This window comes from Exophiala mesophila, assembly GCF_000836275.1.
Source record: "Exophiala mesophila strain CBS 40295 unplaced genomic scaffold supercont1.1, whole genome shotgun sequence".
NCBI lineage: Eukaryota > Fungi > Ascomycota > Eurotiomycetes > Chaetothyriales > Herpotrichiellaceae > Exophiala > Exophiala mesophila.
Genome location: NW_015622504.1, coordinates 3,695,255 through 3,717,494, shown reverse-complemented (window position 1 = coordinate 3,717,494; position 22,240 = coordinate 3,695,255). Strand labels below are relative to the sequence as shown.

Genomic DNA, 22,240 nt, shown 5'->3' with positions numbered 1-22,240 from the left:
CTCCGCGAGGCTACCATTCTTCGCCTAAAGTTACACGTACCAGTACCAGTCAATCAAAGGTATATAATGGTCATTTTCTTAAAACATCTACTTCGTATACTTAGAGGGATTTAGTTTAATACCAGACTGAGAATATGCTTGAGCGTAGTTGCACACTTTGGAAACGTGGTCGACAATAAACATTCTGTGTCACCAAAAAGGGGCACGTCATCCTAAAAAGGGGGACTGGATTACGCTGCACCATCTTTATATGTCGGTACCAGATCAATCCCATTAATCACGCTCATTGACTCGCCTTTGCCAGTCATCGCCAATTTTGAGACTCTCAACTACGGCCACACGCTTGCCTAGGCCAGTTCGCTCTTCCTTCTGCCACCAAGTCTCCTTCTGGACCGTGACAGTAGACTCATCATCGGTGTCAATCAGTCCACCTTGTCCGCCTTCATCACCGATCACGACCACAGTCTGTCGAACCCATCCAGAGAGATCAGACACAATTTCTCCTTCTGAGCCACAGAGTGATTCTTGAATGTAGACAATTTCTGGTGCTAGGCTGCGCAAGACGTGTTTGTGTCCATTCTGGGATGCAAAGGGGATGATCATACTATCCTTATCGACGAGCGACATTGCTTGGTTGTGCAAGTCCTTGTATAGAGGTGAAGCCTCATCGATAGGGTTCGGCTCAACCTGAGTCAGGATGCCATCAGACGGAAATTCGCCTGGCGTCTGTCCTGGTGTTTGAACATCCTTGTGGCTGATGTTGGAGAAAGATGAAGCCATCGATTGAGACGGCCTTCTCCCAGCGACAGCACTCGAGGGGTGTATTTTAAGGTCCGGAGCGTAGATCAGCACAAAGATTCTTGCCTTGTCTGGGTCAATGTACTCGGGAAGATGTGCAAGAATTGACTGTGGCCACGTCAGTTATGTCCGGTAGTGGACGATTGTGATACTTACAGCATGGTTTCCAAACTCGCTGGAGTCAGGTGTGTCCTTTTCTAAGGCCGATACGACGACAACGACCGTCTTTCGTTTGCTGTTCATAGTAGAAGCTAACTTTGGTAAACCAACACTGCCTGAGAAGAACTCATCCGCAGTTCCGCGTCGTCTGATTCCTTGTTTAATCTCTTCATTGTTCTGCCTTTGGGAAGCCTCTTCACTCCACCGCTCGTGATCTTCGTAGGTTCCACCTCCAGTAAATGAATTGATGGCACCACCGACCATGGCTCCGGCGGCGGCAACACCAGCTGCTCCAGCTGCAAAAGTCTTGCTTGCCCAGTCATTAGGAGCAGATCTCGAGGATCGATACTCTGGCCCAGCGTCAGGAGCTCCAGTCCCGGGGGGAGGTTGGAACCCCTGCGGCACCTGCGGGCCGCCGAATCCCCCTGGCTGTGTAGGTCCTGGGCCTGGGGGCCCTTGATAGCCCTGGACACCCGGTGGTGGGCCTTGTATTCCAGTGGACTGTTGAGATTGTACAGGCAAGCCGCCACTCATGTTTGCATAACCTGGGGGCGGAACTCCACCAGGGGCACCAGGGTAGTGCTCATCTTCACTTGGATAGTCTTCTTCATCATCGTGGCGTTCACTCCATATCCAAGCAGCTATACCGATTACGGCAGCAGTGACAGTGAGTGTCAATGGCACCCAATAACCAAACGTCGACCTATTGCCGGAATGACCGAAGCCTCCAGAGTTGGTAGTTCGCTTTCGGCGTTCAGTGACAGTATATTGGACTGACATTGTAGTCAATGTGTCGAGGCCAAGGTATTATGCTTTTGACTCATCAAGACCCATATGACGTATTCTTTAGAAGACCATGCGATGGCGAAACTCGCAGCGCAGTAACTTGCTCTTGGAGACTGTGTTTGAGGGTCGCAGGTTGGGCGTGACTGGTTTACGTTGGGAATTTCAGCCTCGGCAAGTCAGGCGATGACAGTACTGTCGTCTTGGTGGACTTCGATGATGTTCAGGAACAATTGTCGGGCAATTAGGTATTCAGGTCAAACGCAGGCAGATAGTGGTCAGTGCACGAAATATAAGACCGAGCCAAGTTGAGAGAATGGGTATTTGTGGAATGGGAGAAGGTGGTTCAAGGGTATTGGGAATTGGGGTGGCTGGTCACTACGGTACTCAAGTTAGTGCAGTTCGTCTTCCCTCCAAGGCTGCGCCATTATGGCATCACCCAGCCTCGTCCTTTCGCTTATGCTTATGCGGGCTGCAACCACCAAACCATCACACTATGCAGTCGGCAGCTGCTCCACATGCCCATACTCAGCATCTGTCACTAGGGCCTTGATTTTCTCGAAATGGGCAAATCTGACAACAGCAGTCGCCACGTTTCGGCTGGTTCTAAAGCCAATGTTGACAGCCACCAAGACGTCAGCGGTCCCTTCCTTCCACATGCTCCCTCTAGCCTGAATACCACCACATCCATTGATGGCTCGGCTGACATACGACGACGACAATACTCAACGAAACCTCCACAGCATACATCGAGTCCGACCATAGACACGACCTCTGATGGCCTGGAGGATCAAACTTCTCGAGTCATATCCCTCCTTGATGTTCTCCGAGTCCTCATAACGCTGATCGGCGTCTCTTGTGCTCTCTCATACTACTTGACATCTGGGTCATCATTACTCTGGGGCTACCACCCATGGTTTGCAAATACAGCACAAGTTACACAGTGGTGGAAAGGACCAATCACCTTAACCCCAGAAGAACTGCTTGCATTCGATGGCTCTGATCCTACTAAGCCCATTTATCTTGCAATCAACGGCAGAATCTTTGATGTATCTGCTGGTGGTCACACCTACGGGCCTGGGGGCAGTTATTCGGTTTTCGCTGGCCGCGATGCCACGCGGGCATTTGTGACAGGTTGTTTTTTGGAAGATCGGACAGGCGACCTACGAGGCGCTGAAGCAATTTACATACCAATTGACGATCCCGACGAGATTATCACGAGCGGTGAGAGGAAGATCCGGGCGGAACAGGAAGCAAGAAAGGCTAGAACCAAAGTACAACAGGAAGTCGAGAAGTGGGAAAAGTTCTACCAGAATCACAAGAAATACTTCGAAGTTGGTAAACTAGAAGCTGTGCCACGATACGATGGTCCACCACCTGAGTTGTGTAAGCAGGCGATGAAGGGTCGGCCTAAAAGGAAGAACCAGAAAACGCATCAACAACCTGAAGCCTCAGGTAAACCGGTCCATTGAAGATCTCGTGAACAATCAGCTCACGCAGTTGATACTAATAGAGCAACCAATGCATTGAAGCCGTGGTAATTTGTGGCTGTCTACTGCCTCCTTCACTGTGTTCCTGCGCTCATGTTTTTTGGGGAGTTTCCGAGTGAAAACATATTGATCGACATGAATCGTCCACTTAATCGCTACCAGCAGCCGCTCTGGTGTAGATGCTGCCCTTGGAATGCGAGACCACCTTGCGAATAACACCTCGGTCCTCAAGGTCGGCGAGAGCCTTTCGTGCTAATGAACCGTTGATCTTGAGTCTGTCCACGAGCACAGCGACGGTAACGAGACGGTATGACTGAACATCCTTGTTGAGTTTGTCTGAGGTGGCTTTGTCGAGAACGACTGCGTGGTTGGCCTTGTCCTTGACTATATGGGGAGATCTATGTCAGCACTGTTCGGCACATGCGAGGTAAAATCGATCTCGATGGCCATGAGTTGAGAATTCCTCATAGACACTTCAACGGTTGACTTGAAACGTACCCTTTCCCTTGGACCACTTCTTCTTCTGCTTCTTGCCGCCGGAGGATGCTGCGGGCGCCTGTATTTGTTAGTAAACCGTACTCCAATTTTTTATGACTCGTCGATGGGTGCGCATACCATATTGTCGATATTCTGTCGTGAGTGATAAACTGGACGGTCGAGAGGATGCGGTTCCAATGTCAGTCAGTTTTCTCCGCCGCATTCGCCAAGTCTAAGGTTGAAAAGTTAGGGCAAATGTCTTGGCACAAATTCTACGGCGGGCCATAGACTCAACCCTGCGCAAGGCATGCAAAGGCATTCACGCCATTATTATAGCGAGGAGCGACTCAAGTATAGCATACATTGTAGTTCTGGTACGATTAAACAGGGGCACAGAGTATTCTCTTGTCATAGATTGGTCATTGACTTGATGTATTGAGGCTATCTAGTTCATTGGGTGCGTAGGAGTCGATGAAGAAACCTAGCACGATAGAAAACTTATTGGGTATCTCATTTCTCACTCATGCCTGTCATGTAGAAAAGCCCTTTCAGCGCGACACGGCTAGTAGAAGAATCCAATGACTTTGCCTGCAACGTGCTTTCGTCGAGCCTCTTCATGGTCCATGATACCGGCACTGGTGGTGAGGACAATGTATCCGAATTGACGAGAAGGCAACAGCTTGACAACCCACTTCTCAAGATCCTTGAGGGCAACGTTGTAGCGAGGAGAGATGACACCGGTCTTGTTGAGACGACCATTGAGTTGGATGACGACCTTGCCGTTGCGGTGGTCGTCGACTTCCTCGAATTCACCAATGTAACCTAATTAGACGTATCAGCCAAACATGTCGCGATCGAATAAACATAATCAGACATAAAGAAACGAAAGCAATGTGTAAGATCAACCGCTGAGTGTTTCAATCTTTCGGGTACTTAAAGGGCAAGGGTCGTCGAGCAATTTTGAAACCTCCGCCTAGTTATCAACCCGACAATGTTTGTGTAAACCAAACCGGCTCTGTATTCGCAATCGAAGCAGCAAGAGTATGTTCAACGTACCGTGCTTTTGCATGACAGCCAGGAACTTGATGATGACCTTGGAGCTGGGGCGGATCAGGACTTGACGCTTGCCAGCCTTTTCGGCATTGTTGATGCTCTTGAGGGCATCGTTGAGGACCGAGGTTTTGACCATTTTGGCGGTTTTGGGATAGGGAGATTCTCAAGTCGTGTAGAACGAGGACTTGAGGTGTCTGCGACAGAGTTCTTGTTAGTCTTCAGTAGCCTCGAGAAGTAAGAGTGCCCAACGAAGGGTTCTTCAGCTCGTGTTGCGCAAGATGAGCGTGTCCTGCCCAGTTTGCCATGGAAATGTTACAATCATGGCTTCCCAGGTGGATTGCTCATCTAAGGCTAGCTGAAGAGGTTCGGAGTGCCGACATACCTCTGGAATATTGTTTGGTGGTTGACGGTGGAATTTGTCGTTTGTGCGTGAGGAGGTCAGAAACAAGATCAGACCGCAGTCAGTCTCAAGATTTCTGAGAAAGTTCGTTGTGGTCCGCCAAGACTTCGAGACGCTAACAACCTTTAGGTTCACTAACACCCTCTAGGTCCACCTCCGATAGACTCCGTCTTTCAACCAAGAGGTTATTCCTTCATAACATTCATTCTGTCTTAACGTGAATCTTCATCATGGCGTTTTCAATTCATTATAGTGGAAGTATAACGTGTCCAAAACTAGAGCAAAAGGTAACTGGTGAAGTTTCGCTCTCCCTTTTAATCCGTGATAGGTAATTAACGTTATTTCATCAATTCACTTAATGCTGTGTCATGGAAGGGAGAAAGCCTACCTAGACTTCTTCACTAAATGTAGGTACAATTCACATGCGCCATGTCACCCCTAGTATTGGCTGTTGTACTTCACCAGCAAACCTCGAGGCGCAGGATGTATGGGATATTGCCGCACCCCGACAAGTGGTGAATATCCCACTAGTTTCCACGCGGACTGCAGCATTTAATCTGCCATGCACTCGAGACATCAACACACCGATCTCAAGTTTCTACCTCAAGTTTCTGGTCTGCCATTATCGTGCAACCGAGGTGAGATGGAGCTATTCAAGGGAAACCCTGGCCTTGACGACGACATTTACATGTGTGGAGAGGCTGACCAGACTCGGAGCTACTCTGTGGTGTTCCGCGACGAAGATGCCATAGCAGACGCAGAGATTGTGAACCGGATTCGTGGCACCAATTGGAATCTCTTTGCAAAGTTGCGCGGCATGCCCTGGACAAGCGCTGGTGAACCCCTGCAAGCCCAAGATGTCGACACAGATGCACCATCCGAGCCTGTTATTGATCCTGCGATACTATACGCAGAGGTCTGCATGCGGTCACCCGATCAGCAAAACGATCCTAGTTCCAGCTCGGGCACCGAATGCACCAGACTACCGCGGTACCCAGAGAACACTCCTGGTCTTGTGAAAGGGACGATTACACACCTTCAGACCCTTCAGTCACGCGTAATAGGTAAGTTTACTCGCATCATCCTTCTAGGGTACACATTGACGCAAACAGAGGCGAAGATCTTTTCTCTCCACCTCCATTCAGACCCCAATCATACATATCGCTGCTCTCGCCTCACTTGTCGACGCAATTCTTACAGTATCTCTGTCGGAGATACCTTTGGTAGTGTTGCCGACAACCAGCAGAAGCAAGACGAGCCTTGGATTGGAATCAACGCTGTGTTCTATTGCCTTGAGTGCTTGGCACAGATCATCAAGGAATACAGAATAGTTGAGAAAATCCCTTCGAGATTGCCAAATGGCGTCGATGGTACCACAGACGACGGTACTACGAGCGACTTTCGTGCGGAAATCCTGGAAGCGGCAGAGAGATTGCATCCAAGTTTAGAGCAGAAGAAGATGTGGTTTATGTACTTCCCCCGAGAACCACCACTCGATCATGGCGTCGATTCCAATTCAAGTTTCGGTTTGCGCCTGCGTCGACAGAAGCAGTATGAAATTGAGCGGATCCTGAGGGATACGAGGGTAGATCGGTGGCACGCACGCGTACTCAACACCTCGAACACGTCCGACAATCTTATTCTTACTGCTCGACCTGATCTTCCTCCGCACCGGGAGCAATATCGAAAACAAGGACTTGAATGGGCGGATCGATCGACTACTGCACGAGACGGTGTCATTGTCCCAGTGGAGAACGCAATCGATCAAGAGCATGTGTGCAGCCCAGACGAGCTAACGCGTAGCAGCACCTGTTTCTGTCGAGAGATGTCCGACCATAGCCCAATCGTTCAATGCAGCTCCATGTTCTGTATGTTTGGGAAAATACACCTTCAGTGTTCTGGACTCGGTCATATTCCTCTGGACGATGAACAGTATCGCTGTCCATTCTGCAAGGAGGGCATGAAGGGTACGATGAACAGTAACAACGTAACCGACACCTTCCAGTCCCAGAAAGTATGCACTGCAGACGATAATCTACCGACTCACGAGGAAGGCCCAATCAACCACAATCCAGAAGCAGATTCACTTTCCAGCAAGAGGGTTGAGTCAAGCGAGAAGGATCAAGAGCTCGGGGTGATATTTAGAGAAGCTTCATCCCTTGTTCGAAAATTCGTTGCCGTCAATGATGCACCCATGTGGATTGATGAGCTGCCATTGAACAATGTGGCTTATTCTTGATTTGGGGATAGCTACAATGCATGATGAGAGTTGGCTTCTCGAGAAACCTAGGGGGTTTGGAAGGGGGAGCACGTGGTTGCAAATTGTATTCCGAGTTTTGGGGTCGCTCATGATGGGATCGAACACCACTGTGTCATAGATTGGGACACTATTGGAAGCGTTCGACAGGCGTTTGTTTAACTGTCTTGTTCTTGGGGGCAAGGACATTGGAAATGCATCAGCTGCCTGATGCCTGAGGGAGAGCTGTTTGGCCTTCTTTAAGAGCCTCACTGCTATTTCCATTTCTCACCTTTGTCAGAAGCCACCCGAGCAAAGACATCGAGCCAGTCTTAATGAAATCGCGTTGTATTTTGCAGTCTGCTACCATTCATAATTCCTTTCACTTCGTTTGCCTCCAACCAATACGGCTTCATGGGTATCCGGAGAAGACTCACGTGATCAAGAGATGACTGTACACTGTCGTTATCAGATAATTGATGAGTCAGCCACGGAAGAGGATTTTCTCTTCTCCGAACGCAGTATTGCGTGTCTGCGCCCGCCACCAGATGCTATGAGTACGAAACACCTCGTGGAAATTCGCAATCCACCACATCGATCCAAGCGAAATTAATCAGGTTGATAACACATTTCACGGCTTTGACGACTGCCATCATAGCCATTCCTTTGATTATTGTTACCACGAGACTTGACACTCTTCCCACGAAAACCACACTCACGCTATTATTTGCATCTTCAAGTTTTACGCTCCACGTCTTGTCCTGAGCGCCATCGACAGCGAGACTTGCGACTGAGCCGACGCCGTCCTCTCTTATCCTATTGCAAGGGTTGGCTAAACGCACACCTTGCTCCTTATACTCCTCTGACCATCCTCAAGTGATTACCCTCTAAAAAATATTTTTCCTGTTACGAGCACGCAACCGACAACTACCCCAAATGTCAGGACTCGACGTCGAAGCGCTCCTCGATTCGGCGGCAGCAGCCGAGACCAAAGACTCTCCCAAGGAACAAGATGATCGTCATCGGTCTGATCGTTCAGATCGCCGTGACAGGGACAGATATCGCGATGGGTCCCGAGACCGCGATCGCGACCGCAAACGACGAGACCGTAGCCGTGAACACCGTCGAGATAGAAATGACATAACAAGCCCTCGCAGCGACCATGGAAGTGCTAATGGCAGCCATAGGAGCAGTCGAAGACGCAGTCGCAGCAGGGATGACGATCGTCGCCGATCACGACGAGACGACGACCACTATCGAAAGCGCTCTAGGTCTCCCGAGTATGATCGCTACTATCGCCCTGGTGCACGGTCTAAACATGATCAAGATGACCGAAAAGAGCGGGATCGAGAAGCGGGCGACCGCGACCGACGTCGCTCGGGTAGTCCTAAGAGAGGGGGCGAAAGCAAGGCCTCAGAAGCGCAGCTCACAGAAGATGAGCGAGATAGGAGAACAGTCTTCGTCCAACAGCTTGCGGCTCGGCTAAGAACAAAAGAATTGATCCAGTTCTTCGAAAAGGTCGGACCGGTCAAAGAGGCACAGATCGTCAAGGATCGAGTCTCCGGGCGATCCAAGGGGTAAGTTGTAATCCGCCGCCCATTTCTTCCCCTTTTCTAACGCAAAATTTAGGGTTGGCTACGTCGAGTTCAAGAATGAAGAGTCCGTTCAACTTGCTATCCAGATGACAGGACAGAAACTACTCGGTATCCCCATCATCGCCCAGCTTACTGAAGCAGAAAAGAACCGACAAGCACGAAACCCCGAGGCGTCGACCAGCAACCACAATTCGGTTCCGTTTCACCGCCTCTATGTTGGTAACATTCATTTCAGCATCACTGAACAAGATTTGCAGAATGTCTTTGAACCCTTTGGGGAGTTGGAATTTGCCCAGCTTCAAAAGGAGGAAGGTGGACGAAGTCGTGGGTACGGCTTTGTGCAGTACGTTGTCCAGCCTGTTAGCGTTATTGTCTTCTTTACTAACCGCGTGAATGATAGATTTCGGGATCCTAACCAAGCTCGTGAGGCCCTTGAAAAAATGAATGGCTTTGACCTCGCAGGACGTCCTATCCGAGTCGGCCTCGGTAACGACAAATTTACGCCCGAATCCACTGCGAACCTCTTGCAACGATTCCAAGGCCAGAATGGGCCTGGGCCCTTCCAAGGCTCTGCCTTCTCGGGTTCTGGGGGCCGAGGATCTCATGCTGGCGGCTCTGGTGGGAACTTTGACCGTGCCGGTGGACGCGACACAGACAAAAACCAGGGAGGCGCCAGTGCTTTGGACGACACGGATGTCGCTGGAGTCAATTTCAGCAACTACAGCAGAGATGCGTTGATGCGTAAACTAGCCAGAACCGACGAACCGGCCGACGCAGACACGAAACGGGCTACAGTGCCGAAGAGGGAGTCCAAACCTCTACCAGTCAACGTCAGCCAAGCTAGCAGATGTGTTCTGCTGAGAAACATGTTTGACCCAGCTGAGTATGTGTGTTTGTCCCAGAGCGAGATCATGTTGCTAACTGTTTCACAGGGAAGAAGGCGAGGGGTGGGTCAAAGAGCTCGAAGATGATGTTCGGGCAGAATGCGAGGGAAAGTACGGACACGTGGTCCACATCTCACTCGACCCCAACACGCAAGGTGATATCTACCTCAAGTTTGAACGAGTGTCTGGCGGTGAAAATGCGATCAAGGGGCTAAACGGACGTTACTTTGGTGGTAGGCAGATTTCTGCACAGCCAGTTGTTGACGCCGTCTACAGCAGCTTGTTTTCCCGAACGAAGGCACTGTGAGGTGGAATGAAATAGAGGAGCAAGGTATCCTGATTCGATACGAGACGACACTGTCAAGACTAAGTGTTGCGCAGCCAGTGAGACTGGCGGGATGGACTGACCCATCCTGGAAGCCTTGGTTGACCTGATGCTAGGACACGTCATCTCTGATCTCGATCTTGTGGAGACTTTTCGCCTTCCCAACATGAACCCATGTGGTCTTGATGGTACTAGGGAAAGGGGGGAAAGCAGAAGCACCCTATCTGCCAAAAGGGAGCCCAGTAATTGGCACCAGTTCTAAGTGGTGGACCGATCCTCCTAACAGTGTCGTCATGATATATTGAGCTAACCTGGCTCTTTGGCGACCAGACATGGTAGATGGCAATAGCTCAGAAGTGCTGGAGGTGCTGTCAGTGCTAAAGGAATCGATCAGAATGGTGGAGGAACCTGGTAGGTCTGTGGTGATGGGGAGGCAGACACTGCAAGTTTGATGCAGGTCTGATTGTCAGCCTTGACTACTTCAATTTTTGTGAGACAGGTGTGCTTTTGTTGCATCAACCACAATTCAAGCATGCTTTTTCTTCTTTGCTTACATGAATGTTCTAGTCTTAGACAATGTTGACTGTCACAACCTGCCTGCTCGGCGGAATCCAATCGCAAGCAGATATGGTTGCCAGCTCCATTGAATTCACACATTTATTTTGTCGTTGTATCAGACCTAGGCCCTGCCATGAGATGAGAGGAGTATCTAGGGCAAAGGGTCAGTCGAAGCTAGAGAAGTCCAGGACTCTATCTGCTCCGAATATGCTATACTGCGGTAGGTTCTGTGGCTGTTACAGGCAACATTATGTTCTTGTGCCGTAAACTTCACTTAACATCACGTGCCTACATGGGGGAGGTACTCACCTCATAATATATATTTCCTCCGCTATACGATGTTAACGTCACCTCCAAAAGTACTTAACATATTACAAGTTTGTCCTCGCGACAACAGCTAATTGGTATCTTGCATCGCGAGGTGACGATGGCTGTTTGCTGACTCGGAGCTTGTCTGGAACAGGTTCTCATCTTCACATAATATTGAACATCCAAGGCATGAGAGGCGATCGAGAGTGGACTTCATGCTTGATCTAGTGATCACGGCTAAGGCATAGAACAATAACCTGAGTCAATTACAGTCTACTATTGGCAGTGAGGCCTTCTTCATGTTTCGGACGCAGCGTCCTAGGCGTTATTTTCTCTTGCACATGCTGGGCCATTGAGACATTCGATCATATTCACACCAGCAAGCTCAGTCATCTTTGGGCTTGAGTGTTCTGATCTCATATGCAGACACCAAGGATCTGACTCACAGCCTCAAGAGGCGAATGCCATGTGCTGAGGACTTGGTGGCTCCTTTCCTCTACAAAAACCCCCCAAACTCGCTCTCTCTCCCTCTCCCTCTTTCTCTCCTTCATCCTTCTGAACCAAGTCTACGCCTTGAGTCTTGTTCTACAACATCTGCTTTCTACTGTGCCTTTTGACACTTACGGCTACACCTTCTCGCAAGCTCGCGGTTAGTTGTCTTCGGTTCTATGGTCTTTGAATCAAACTATTGCTGACAGTGTGGCCAAACAGCTGGACCAAATCATTGTGTTTGACCTTTGACGCTCACAATTGCTGCCTCTTTCCTCATCCCAGAAAATTCAGCCTCCTTCCAAATTTACTCTGTGGCTCTCCTTCCTGCCAAATTCTCAGATCCCCAGACAAGCTCCTTCCCATTGACAGCTTTCTCACTTCAGCCAAGATCCAAAATCCAACACAAATTGTGCTTCCCTTTGTTTCATTTGTCTTTATTTGCCTCAGCAACTCACTCACAAGCAACAATCATCACCTGCAGATCTCCCCAGGCGCCTTTGCAAATTTCTCCAACAACAGAAGGATATTGCCTCGGTCAAATCTTTGGTCCAGTAGATCTTTCAGAAGAAAGATCTAAAAATATACTAGTCCAACACTATCCTCACACTCCTGGTACACAGCACACTCACACAATCCGTGTGTGTGTCTCATTATCGATTTTACTCTCACAATTGGAAGTAGGGACTTGTCTTGTTGCAAGACTTTACTTCTTGGAAACAAAGTCAACAACGACATCTGATTTACCCAGCCTTCAGTGAGTGACAGCCACCTTGTACCATCGGATTAGCTGACATCTGGCTTTTAGGTGCTGAAACCACTGCAGAGGCCAGTACCATTTACCACGGGATCGCCCACAACTACATACTTTTCCAAGTGCCTTCCTACTCACAACGCTGATCCAAAAATGTCTCGGCAACATGGAGCCCCCATGTCCTTCGACAATATCACCTCACCCCAGATGGAGCATGCACAAGTCAGACTCAGGAGCGCCCAGCGCACTTTTTCCCAGACCCAGAATGAATTGCATACTCTGATCACTAATCGTTCGCAAACTCCCATGTCTACAGCAGACAGCATCAGCAATGCCCGAGAGATCCGCATGCTTGAGGCCAGGCTTGCGGAGATGGCTGAGGAGATAGACCGCCTTAAAGGGGTCATTGAACAGCAAAAGGTGACCATCATGACCCAAAGCAAGACGATCTCCCAACCAAAGGTGCCCTATGTAACCCCAGGTCGTGGAATGGGTCCCGGCCAGACCTCTTCGTTTGGTGATTCACAACCAAACTTCCCTCCACCTCCTCGACCTCTGTATTCCACTGACGCTGATCCGAAGCCGTCCTCTTTCCACCAGGGTGCTCCAGATCAGACTCATTCGTTTTCTGGTGGAGACAACCAATCTCCGTATGGCCAGCAACAATCGTCATTCTATGGAGCAAACGTCCATAGGTCTGGCTCTTCATCGGGGATTCCATCACAACCATTGCCAACCTCATCTCACCAGGGCCAGCCATCCATCTTTGTGAATGCTTTTGGCTCACCAGAGCCACGACTTCAGAACAATCGAACACCGGGCTATCATCCATCAGCAGTGCCTTCTTCAAGTGGAAGTGGCTCTAAACGCAGCCCGGCGCAGATGCTAGGATCTACGTCGCGAGGAACTCCAGCATTGAACAGCAGTGAGCACTCTCGTGCGACTTCGGCCGACAACTCTCTGGCATTGACCAAAGCTAAGAGCGACGTCATGGAACAGGAGCCCAAGGAGTCTTTCTCAAAGCTCATGAACTTGGCTCAACTATACGCCTTCAACCATGTCAACACTCCAAGCACCCACAAAGACAATGGTATGCCCAAAGCCATAAAAGAACGCCTGCTAAAGGCTGCTTCTCCCACCACGGCGTTCACACTCATGTCAACGCCTTACACACGTTTTTACCTGGTAACAAAGGTGATTGTCCAATGGCTCATGAAGAATGTCTTCAAGCATGATGCATTCAGTGGGCTTGATCACAAGATTGACGGCCAGATTGATAGTCTCAGAGCATCAATCTACCAGACAACGCCTGCCCAAGTTCATTTCCAGATTCTCACAAACATTGCCCAGCAAATCACTCAACTTGCTAGGCACATAAAGTTTGAAGAGTATCTGCAGCACGTGGCACGCCAACGAAGCAGCCAACTATGGGCGGTCGTCAAACCCATGATGCACCAAAAGACCACCCGTGACTGGGAGGATTTGGTGACACTGGTCACCGAGGCCCATAAGATCGCCGTCAAGATGTTTTCTTGCGCTGATGAGTTCCGCTTTGAGATCCCCCATGTTGGCACGCAATTCCAGCCAGACATTATGATGGCTCGTGATAATCCTCAGGGTGACCAACAAGACCGTGGGACCCCCACAATCCGACTCGGCATCACTCCTCACGTCACGGTGAGATCATTCACCCCAGAAGGCTTTGTCAAGACGTCAACCGTCATATCTGCTTCGGTTTTGTTGAGGTGAGAGAATGACTTCGGCTGGGAGAATGAGAGGACAGGTCATGGACAAGGTCTCAGGCATATTGCCCCATCCGGAGGCTGGAGGCTGAATGTTAGGGATCTGAGGATAGTCAGGTCGAAGGGCTACGTGGCACGAATCTAAGGTCAAGAGACTCGGAGGATCATTGCCGGTCGAATCTGCTTATGAATCTGCTCTTTTGGTGGTTTTCGAAAAGCGATCTGAATACTGCGAGGGACATGAATCTGCTTCTTAATGATTTGCAAAAGGCGATCTGAATACTGCACGAGGCATTAGGTTAGCTTTATGATTTGACACAAAGAGCCCCCTTTTGCACATGATTGAATTGATTTAGCCACAAATACACAGATGTCATTATGCATGCCTTCGTGATCAAGAGACTAAATGATGAGGACGCAGGGTGGACGAGTGCTTGGGTATGCAGGAAAGGATCCATGACCAAAGGCAGCCTGACTAGATCAAAGCAAGGTCTGAACTCCGAGGGCGATGTTCCATTCATTCTGGTGGTAGGGCGGCCATGTCGCCGTCACTGTCCTAGGTGTTAAAAAGGAACGTTCGAATCACGGGCTCATCACCAATAGAAAAGAGTCCAATCATACTTGTCTGACTACCAACGACAGACAACATGTCAATTCAGACAGAGAAGATTGAAATAGTCTTGATTGTGATTTGTTTTTGGACCTAGGTCTGATACAAGCTCTTCAGAGCAGGTTTTGTGTGCGCCCAAGAACATCGCGGAAGAACAGGTGGAGGCATGATGATGGGCTGTGGACCTCATTCAAACACCCGTCGCTGTCCTTGGATCCCACCATGGGCCATCACAGTAGTCTTCACTTCACTTGGTTGTCGTTGCTCCGTGTGAGGAGAGTCACAACCAGTGCCATGCCGCCATGCCACCACCCCACCGTAGTCGAATTCGAAAGCGCCGCTCATCAACATTTGTCAAGGTAAGCACCATTTATCCCCTTTTGACAATCTGCGTCGTGATCTAGGATGAAGTGATGGCCTTTCGTCGCTGAGCACCACGCTGTCTGGCGTTCAGTCTGGGGGCGCTCAGGTCCTCGGACTTGGTGATGTTCTCCTCGGCTTCGGTCAGGATGAGTTCGATGTGGCAGGGGTTCGACATGTAAGGGTTGATACGACCGTGAGCTCGGTATGTTCGGCGGCGTTGCTTGGGGGCTTGGTTGACTTGGATGTGCTTGACGATCAGATTCGAGGTGTCAAGACCCTTGGTGTCGGCGTTGGCCTCGGCGTTCTTGAGCAGACCCAAAAGGAACTCGGCGGATTTGACGGGGTGTCGGGCTTTGGAGACACCAAATTGCTTGCCTGTAGATGCGAACGAGGGTGTTAGCAATGCTTGCGCTGTAACTTGAAGAGATTTTATTCCTCCTCGGTTCAACCCAACATCCTCCCCTCGGCTGGGTCTTCTTCAAGAAAAAAAAATGTCCTAACGACACTTCCACATCGTGACCTCGGGACTTCCACCTCTTTTCCTCTCGTACCCTGATCCCCAAAACCAAATCAACAACCGGAATATTGCATACCTTGTGCGCTTCGGCCAGTGCTGCCAGCATATCTTCTCATGGGGACGGCCTCCTTGAATTCCTGGACATTCTCGAGGTACTTGACAGCTCGGTCGAGTTTCCAGCCGTTGATGGCCTGGGCAGTCTCTCTGGTGTTCTTGAAGCTGACTCGGAGGTAGCTGCCACGGCTGCGAGCCGATTTGGCGCTTTCAATGCGGCCGGCGGGAGCGTAGCGGACCTACAGATTTGTTTAAGTCAGTATGTAACGTCCAGCAGCGAGGTGAAATTGATGCCAATGTGACTCGTCGAGAGTCATGGGCGCAAATATGAGGAGAGGGGAATCTGCGTACCATCTTGACTTGTGTGGGTGTTGAAGTGATGGATGCTCCTTGTTTGTCGTAAATCAATCTTCAAAAGTCGAGGCGAGGCGCACTTTCGGCATAGATTTTTGGTTGTGTGAAAAGCCAAGACTGCGATTCATCAGATCGGTGGCAGATTTAAGCTGGAAGGTTTGCCGACACAAGGAAAGTCGGGCAAGCTCGACAACAGCCCCAAATGTCAAGTGCGGCTCTTGGCATTGTCAAGTACCCCAACATGGAAGTTATGTTTGCTAAATCAGGATTGAAGTGCTCAAGTCCATGTGCCGGCAAAACACACTTGTCCAACGCGCCAGATCACCAGCCTGACTTGTTTCAAGAGAATGACGATGCCCAACGCGGTAGCCGTCTACTTAAACGGAAGGACCCCTCGGCCCAAGGCCTTGGGCGGATTTCCCGGCAACATCTTGTACAGTAGAAAAGCACAGCATCAGGTCAACCCATATTTTGATTCGCAACCACCTCTGACTGAGTGCATCATGTCGATCAGGTATCTTTACATGCCAATTTATGAGCAGGACTTGTAGCCATTTTCTTTCCCATGCTTTCTTTCACTGTCGTGCATCCACCTAGAACCATGGGCGAACTTGACATTATCCTAGCCGCCGCTTGTTTGACGTCCCTCATCAGGTCAGATCATACATAATTCATCGCTCTCAAAGTCAAGTAGAATCTTGCTGCTCGCATGACCACTCCAAAGTCTCATGCACACGCCATGAACTCATCCTATTCTCAATCAGGTCGATAATCACCCCCTTCAGACTCCTCGGTCCCTCCTCTAATCAATGGAGGAGGACCTTCTAACCAGTCTTGGTCATCAGAAGACGAATCATCATCCAGTTCAATCACGTCCTCCACGCTCCCCATGATTTGCTGTTTGGTACGAGGTAATGCTTGTGCGGGCTTCGGAGGCGGTGCTGACGTCTCAAGAATACCTGAAGCTCCAACTGTGTCACCTGTCGGGTGATCCTCGAGTGCATCTTCGTACTCTTCGGCGTCTTCCGAGGAGCTTTCTTCATCCGTTGACACCAATGCTGCACCTGCGAGCTGGCTGTTGTGCTTACGAGGCGTGCTGGGTACATCGTCGGCTCCAGCTGCGACAGCTGCGCCGTAGTCTGGATGGCCCGGATATAGCACCTTTCCATTCACCACCTTGGACCCCGGCTTCCTACCTCGGGTGGCTCCTGGAAGCTGGATTTCAGTAAACTGCGTATACTTGGAGTAGTCATTCGCCACTGTGTGTCCGTCAATGATTCGAACATTTCGCCGCCATTGCTCCTGTGTAGGTTTGTCTCTGAAATCAGCGAATCTTCCGACTTTCACTCCGTTGAACATTTCGAGATCGAGTGCTTCTGCCCGGTCATCTGCCCAGAACCATTGAATCTCATCTGTGGAGACCTCGTCCAGTCTCAAATCGTGTTTGGTGGCATATCGACGGCCTTCGGTAATTCCATGCACGTCAAAGTTTAGACTGGGAGGCTCAATCTTAGCGCCCGGTTTCTGTTTCCTCTGTAGCTGACCTGTCCAAAGTTGGACCGCTCCGGACTCGTACAAACGGCCTAAAACCATGTCTTGTGTGATGGCATAGAATTTCTTTGGGTCGTGGAGACGATACCAGGGACCATAGTCGGCTGCACCAACAGGTCGGAATTCCGCTTTAATCTCGTCCAGGTCGACTGCAACAGCCACAGGGCGAGGGGGAAACTCGGCATGGGACTCTACCTTGTCAAAAGAACGACGTGCATCAAGAGTGTACGCACGTCCTTTGAGCGAGAGGGTATATGCAGACGCTAGCTGGTCGTGGTCTGGCGCGATGTACTCTTGTCTGATGTCACCAAGATGGAGTCGGATGGCGTCAACGATCATAACATCCGTGCATTGTGGGAATCTTGTTGCTCCAGACGGGTCAGGTTTGATGCGGACGACATCACCGACTGTGATGAGTTCTGAACCCAAGTACATTGCCTTGCAAGAAATTTTGGCCTCTGGCCATTTCCCACTAAACCAGAACTTTTCCATCAATGAGATGCTGGTCATGCAAGTTAAAGCGTGTCGAATCGACGGGTGCCACTTTTGTTCGGGAATCCCTCGTAACAGTACATGCCACTGAGATAAGGGACGAATGTTCCTCATGGGAACATATCGGTATTGCTTTGATGCCGATTTGTCCACTTCATTGTTGGGGTCGGGAAATGTCTCGATTCGAAACCCCGAGGTGTTCAAAGATCTCTTGCTTTCCGTCAGGCATTGAATATCTGGAAAATCAATGGGCCTGTTCAGAGACGAGGCAATGGGAGCCTCTACAACCACGCCACCTCTCCAATCAGGGTGGCCATGGAAACACTTTTGATCTGGTGAATAGAATTTGAATTCTCCATGCGGGGTCTCATCATCCACCATGAGGAAGTGTCTGTCCATAAAATGGGGGATCCACAGAACGAGCTCACCAACTCGAGGGATAAAGGAATGCTGATGGGCGATTGACGTGATACATCGCTCTATGACGTCTCTCCCGTGGCCATCGTGTTCATGCCCGGCCCTCCAGTCCATCGTGTTGGGTTGAAGGATATCATCCTCAATGCCCTGCTTACTATCTTTTGCTCCCCATAGTCTTCTGACAAGGTCTTTGTACACATCCTCGTGTCCGAAAGCATCAACTGCATATGGTGCGCCAGAAGCTCTGATCTGTCGTTGCGGTCGCCGATTCCCTGCCAAGGAATGTGATCTGCTTGAACCATTGCTATCACCGTCCATCTGCTGTTTTCTCGAGTCGCTGATGATTAAAGAAGGGTCAAGGGCATTTCGAGGCTTTCGTGCGTTTGGCCGTGGGATGATCTGTCTGCCTGGTGATGGCTTGGATACACCTGGTGGTTGGCTTCTTTTCACCGATGACTTGTGCTTAGCTTTCTTGCACAAAATGCAAGAGCAGTCACCAGCCATGTTGCTCATTAGCCATAGAAAGTGTGGTAGAAACTTTTGCGCAGAATCAAAATAGGTTCCAGACGGATGTCCGAAAAGTCGTTTGTACACTTGCGGGCCACCAGGCTGGTCGATCTCGAATAGAGAGTAGCCAGCAGGGAGCTTGTTGATGGCAAACTCGGCACCTAAAGTGCAAAAGTGCAAATTAGACACGGACAGAGCAGCCCAAGGAACGCAATCGCGCTTTGAGAGAATGGCAAGGGAGGGTCGAGGAGAAGGGGACTTACCAGGTCCTGCCAAACCATCCTGCTGTGCCCAGGCACTGCCAATCATGTTAAGATAGCGTTGCTCATCGCTGGCTCTGTATGGCTTTGGCGGCCAGTGCCGCTGGTCCCCATCACTGACAGAGTTAATGTACCGAACTTGTCTGTGGCCTTTGGTACCCATTGCGATCGACTGAACGTATATCTGCCCTCACCAGAGAGCGGGGGACTACGGCGAGATGCGTGAGCGAACCTGGTGAGCGAGAGAGAGGGAGGTTGCGCAGGCGAGTCTTGACTTATCCTTGAGCGGTGGAGGAAACTGTGAAGATGTCTGATATCATCTCCCTCCACAAGAGTCATGTGACGAGGTATCAGATCTCAAAAACGAACTTCCACCGGCGACAAGATTATCAGGGAACATGTCATTGATGCAGCGAGATCGTGGTGTGGGACCATCACGAAACAACAGGGAGTACTGGTGTCGAGGTTGTGCAAGCGCGGGATTCGACTCCTTATAGGATCACGTAGAACGCAGAGGTTCAAACCATACACAAGTTCAAGTCATGTTGTTTGGGTGAAGAAGTGCGGAAATGCATTACGTAGTGGATCGAATGCTCCACCGTAGCTAAGAACGACTGCACTTAGAGAAGTTATACTTGGCTGTAATTCATGCCCCAGGTATCAGAATCCTTTCCAACTTCACTTCCACCTTGGGCCATGACTTTGGAACATAACCGACCAAACCATCATCATTCATGTCATAATACAATCGCCACCGGCGAGTTTTGGGTTCTTGTACAGCAGTAAATTCATCAACTTCGTCAAATGTGACCTTTTGTTCATCCTTTGTCCAGTCCCATGGGCCAACAAGATGCTCTATGCTCGCAGTCTTGTTCCCGTATTTCAATTCGAGAGTATTCTTGTCCAGATATATCCAGTTCAAGAGCGGAGGGTCTGCGCGTGTCTGGCTGACAAGACCAAGGGGTACAGGATCTCGCTGACGAGGAGAATGTCAATGGCTGGCGAAGGGGAGACTGTGGTAGGTCATGTCAAAAGAAGAGCTTACCTCTTTATCAGGATATTCGATGTAGAATGCCTCCGCGACGTAACCCTCAGGCGACGGGTTTAACGCTTCAGCGGCACCAACCCAAACGAGGTCATCTTTTAACACCACTCTCCTGCCATTTAGCTCCCCGAATCGTGGCTTATCTGCATCGCATACAAGGTCGATGTGAAATTTTGCCATGCGCTTCTTATCTTTCTCACGTTCTTCTGCCGTCTTCTGGGCAGAATAGGCCTGGCCTACGCCAGTGACGGTAGGAATCGCAGTGATGATGAAGAGGCCGATAACCATTGCATCTGGGCGAGGAAGAGCTTATTTGACGGCTGATGGGGGACAGAAGAGGTAAAACGTGAACATTGTGAACATGGTTGACCAAGGTTTCTTGTGCCGTGCTGGCTAAATTGCGAACTGGCGACGGCCAGATGATGGGAGAGGCAACAAGTCGTAGTCGGGGAAGATGACGACAGACACACATGGCATCAGGTCAACAAAAGGCGCACGTGACGAGAACGCCTAATTGCACGTGATACCGGGGTCTATCTAGCGAGAGTGTGTATCATCCTAGATTTCATTATAATTGTCATTATTTCCCATTATATCCCATGTTGATACCTTCCTCAATATTACACGTTTCATGGCAAGATGTATGATATACATCCCAGTCATCATCCCTCGGTACTCAGCACAATCGACCGACACAAAGTTTGACCGTGAGGTCAAGGGAAGAAGGTGCCAATCTGACCCAATTCTCGTGCTAAATTAATCCAGTCGCCAGATGACGTCGCGTTATATACAAGCATCGTGTCCAAATCGACAGAGATGATATCTATCCCTTTGAATTCGAGATATGTTCCAGCAGGAACGGTCCTGTGATCATCAGGAAGCTGATACTATGCAACCAATGATTTACTCACGCATTGTATCCTGTCGACCATCCCTCAAATTTCCAGCGATATGAAATACTGCTGCAGTCGTGCAACAAAAATAGCGGGTACTGTACTGCGTTCCCAAACGAATTTGGGCCGCTCGCTGTCAGGGACTGAAAGAAGGCCTCAATGCCAACAGTCGCGGGTTCATTGCTATATGGCCCCGTTCCAGTCTCGTCATAACTGGTGAAATTTGGAGTCACGATGCCGGCGAGGTCTGACAATGAAGTCACCGCGCCGCTGTTATAGCGAGAGAGATAACGTGTAGCAATGTCGAGAGCCTGGCCGTCGGTCAAGCAGTTGGACGGGTATGAGGGATAGTTATGACCCCATGGCACCCATGGCTTCGCCAGCACCTTGTGTATAAAGAGCAATAGTAGTGAGAGCGCAAGTGGGCGATGCATTTTCAGCAAAATTAGATGAAACTGTTCTGTAGTCCATGTGTGACTGTTAAATGATGAGTTAAGAGTTGTGGCTCCAAGGCGAAACGAGAAAGGAAGAAGTCAACATTCTGACTTTTCTCGTCTCTCATGAACTCATCCATCACCTCCTGACTTACATGGAGGCTGGGAGAACGGCGAATATTGAAGTCTGTCTCCTTGAAAGTTCTGACACATGATTGGCTGCAGCCACGGCAGAAGGACATTGACGTGAACGCTAAGCCAAATGCACGGGCATTCTAGGCCATGCGTGAAGGGTCATGACCTATTCCAAGAACACAGTTGCATCATAGCGGCCTGCGAGAGAGAGACTCATACCAGGTCTCGTAGCGATTTCGACATAGGGGAGCTCATGTTGAGAAACATGGGTTCATCCAGGAGTCATTGCTACCAATCCACGGCAGCAAGGTACTTCAGACAAATATCGGTTGGTCTGGATCTCATGGCCTTTTGATAACATGATGGCGAATACATCGCTTTTGCAATTCATTATGCAGTATCAGGACACAGGGTCGCAAGAGCAGATGGATGTGGGAAGTATTCCAAAAACAGCTGTCGAAGAAAGAAACTTGAACATTGAAGGTGGCAGGATCGACATTGCACCTGCTGAGTCATCCATTCTCTAAACTTCGGGCGGATTGATTTTCCGCAATAT

At 49.7% G+C, this 22,240-nt stretch overlaps 10 protein-coding genes across 11 annotated transcripts; 3 read left to right on the top strand and 7 right to left on the bottom strand.

Annotated features, from left to right (window-relative positions):
• Positions 1 to 57: 57 nt before the first annotated feature.
• PV10_01182 (uncharacterized protein) lies at positions 58 to 2,084 on the bottom strand. Its single transcript, XM_016365353.1, has 2 exons — positions 955 to 2,084; positions 58 to 906 (listed from the first exon to the last, which is right to left on the bottom strand). Exons 1-2 carry the CDS (start codon positions 1,735 to 1,737, stop codon positions 274 to 276), a joined length of 1,416 nt encoding a protein of 471 aa, XP_016229002.1. The 5' UTR covers positions 1,738 to 2,084; the 3' UTR covers positions 58 to 273.
• Positions 2,085 to 2,211: 127 nt separating this feature from the next.
• PV10_01181 (uncharacterized protein) lies at positions 2,212 to 3,281 on the top strand. The gene has a single exon (XM_016365352.1). The coding sequence runs from the start codon at positions 2,304 to 2,306 to the stop codon at positions 3,210 to 3,212; it is 909 nt and encodes a 302-aa protein (XP_016229001.1). The 5' UTR covers positions 2,212 to 2,303; the 3' UTR covers positions 3,213 to 3,281.
• PV10_01180 (40S ribosomal protein S25) lies at positions 3,000 to 3,902 on the bottom strand. The gene is made up of 3 exons (XM_016365351.1): positions 3,846 to 3,902; positions 3,729 to 3,786; positions 3,000 to 3,614 (listed from the first exon to the last, which is right to left on the bottom strand). Exons 1-3 carry the CDS (start codon positions 3,846 to 3,848, stop codon positions 3,379 to 3,381), a joined length of 297 nt encoding a protein of 98 aa, XP_016229000.1. The 5' UTR covers positions 3,849 to 3,902; the 3' UTR covers positions 3,000 to 3,378.
• Positions 3,903 to 4,105: 203 nt separating this feature from the next.
• On the bottom strand, positions 4,106 to 5,200 carry PV10_01179 (40S ribosomal protein S22). Its single transcript, XM_016365350.1, has 3 exons — positions 5,143 to 5,200; positions 4,764 to 4,954; positions 4,106 to 4,529 (listed from the first exon to the last, which is right to left on the bottom strand). Exons 2-3 carry the CDS (start codon positions 4,894 to 4,896, stop codon positions 4,270 to 4,272), a joined length of 393 nt encoding a protein of 130 aa, XP_016228999.1. The 5' UTR covers positions 4,897 to 4,954; positions 5,143 to 5,200; the 3' UTR covers positions 4,106 to 4,269.
• Positions 5,201 to 5,722: 522 nt separating this feature from the next.
• PV10_01178 (uncharacterized protein) lies at positions 5,723 to 7,665 on the top strand (the record flags this gene model as incomplete). The annotated part of the gene is made up of 2 exons (XM_016365349.1): positions 5,723 to 6,224; positions 6,273 to 7,665. 2 exons carry the CDS (start codon positions 5,723 to 5,725, stop codon positions 7,397 to 7,399), a joined length of 1,629 nt encoding a protein of 542 aa, XP_016228998.1. The 3' UTR covers positions 7,400 to 7,665.
• A 261-nt stretch (positions 7,666 to 7,926) lies between these two features.
• On the top strand, positions 7,927 to 10,956 carry PV10_01177. 2 transcript variants are annotated; one of them, XM_016365348.1, is made up of 5 exons: positions 7,927 to 8,223; positions 8,274 to 8,973; positions 9,026 to 9,334; positions 9,392 to 9,874; positions 9,924 to 10,956. In XM_016365348.1, the coding sequence occupies exons 2-5, from the start codon at positions 8,333 to 8,335 to the stop codon at positions 10,180 to 10,182; spliced, it is 1,692 nt and encodes a 563-aa protein (XP_016228997.1). In that variant the 5' UTR covers positions 7,927 to 8,223; positions 8,274 to 8,332; the 3' UTR covers positions 10,183 to 10,956. The 2 variants fall into 2 exon arrangements, with proteins under 2 accessions (XP_016228997.1, XP_016228996.1); XM_016365347.1 differs by having other exon boundaries at positions 7,927 to 8,973.
• A 3,760-nt stretch (positions 10,957 to 14,716) lies between these two features.
• Positions 14,717 to 16,037, bottom strand: PV10_01176 (60S ribosomal protein L17). Its single transcript, XM_016365346.1, has 3 exons — positions 15,948 to 16,037; positions 15,619 to 15,835; positions 14,717 to 15,400 (listed from the first exon to the last, which is right to left on the bottom strand). Exons 1-3 carry the CDS (start codon positions 15,948 to 15,950, stop codon positions 15,063 to 15,065), a joined length of 558 nt encoding a protein of 185 aa, XP_016228995.1. The 5' UTR covers positions 15,951 to 16,037; the 3' UTR covers positions 14,717 to 15,062.
• Positions 16,038 to 16,405: 368 nt separating this feature from the next.
• PV10_01175 (uncharacterized protein) lies at positions 16,406 to 19,694 on the bottom strand. The gene is made up of 2 exons (XM_016365345.1): positions 19,181 to 19,694; positions 16,406 to 19,078 (listed from the first exon to the last, which is right to left on the bottom strand). The coding sequence occupies exons 1-2, from the start codon at positions 19,338 to 19,340 to the stop codon at positions 16,707 to 16,709; spliced, it is 2,532 nt and encodes an 843-aa protein (XP_016228994.1). The 5' UTR covers positions 19,341 to 19,694; the 3' UTR covers positions 16,406 to 16,706.
• A 35-nt stretch (positions 19,695 to 19,729) lies between these two features.
• On the bottom strand, positions 19,730 to 20,649 carry PV10_01174 (uncharacterized protein). Its single transcript, XM_016365344.1, has 2 exons — positions 20,223 to 20,649; positions 19,730 to 20,153 (listed from the first exon to the last, which is right to left on the bottom strand). The coding sequence occupies exons 1-2, from the start codon at positions 20,508 to 20,510 to the stop codon at positions 19,824 to 19,826; spliced, it is 618 nt and encodes a 205-aa protein (XP_016228993.1). The 5' UTR covers positions 20,511 to 20,649; the 3' UTR covers positions 19,730 to 19,823.
• Positions 20,650 to 20,784: 135 nt separating this feature from the next.
• On the bottom strand, positions 20,785 to 21,619 carry PV10_01173 (uncharacterized protein). Its single transcript, XM_016365343.1, has 2 exons — positions 21,134 to 21,619; positions 20,785 to 21,086 (listed from the first exon to the last, which is right to left on the bottom strand). Exons 1-2 carry the CDS (start codon positions 21,547 to 21,549, stop codon positions 20,936 to 20,938), a joined length of 567 nt encoding a protein of 188 aa, XP_016228992.1. The 5' UTR covers positions 21,550 to 21,619; the 3' UTR covers positions 20,785 to 20,935.
• Between the last annotated feature and the right edge of the window lie 621 nt (positions 21,620 to 22,240).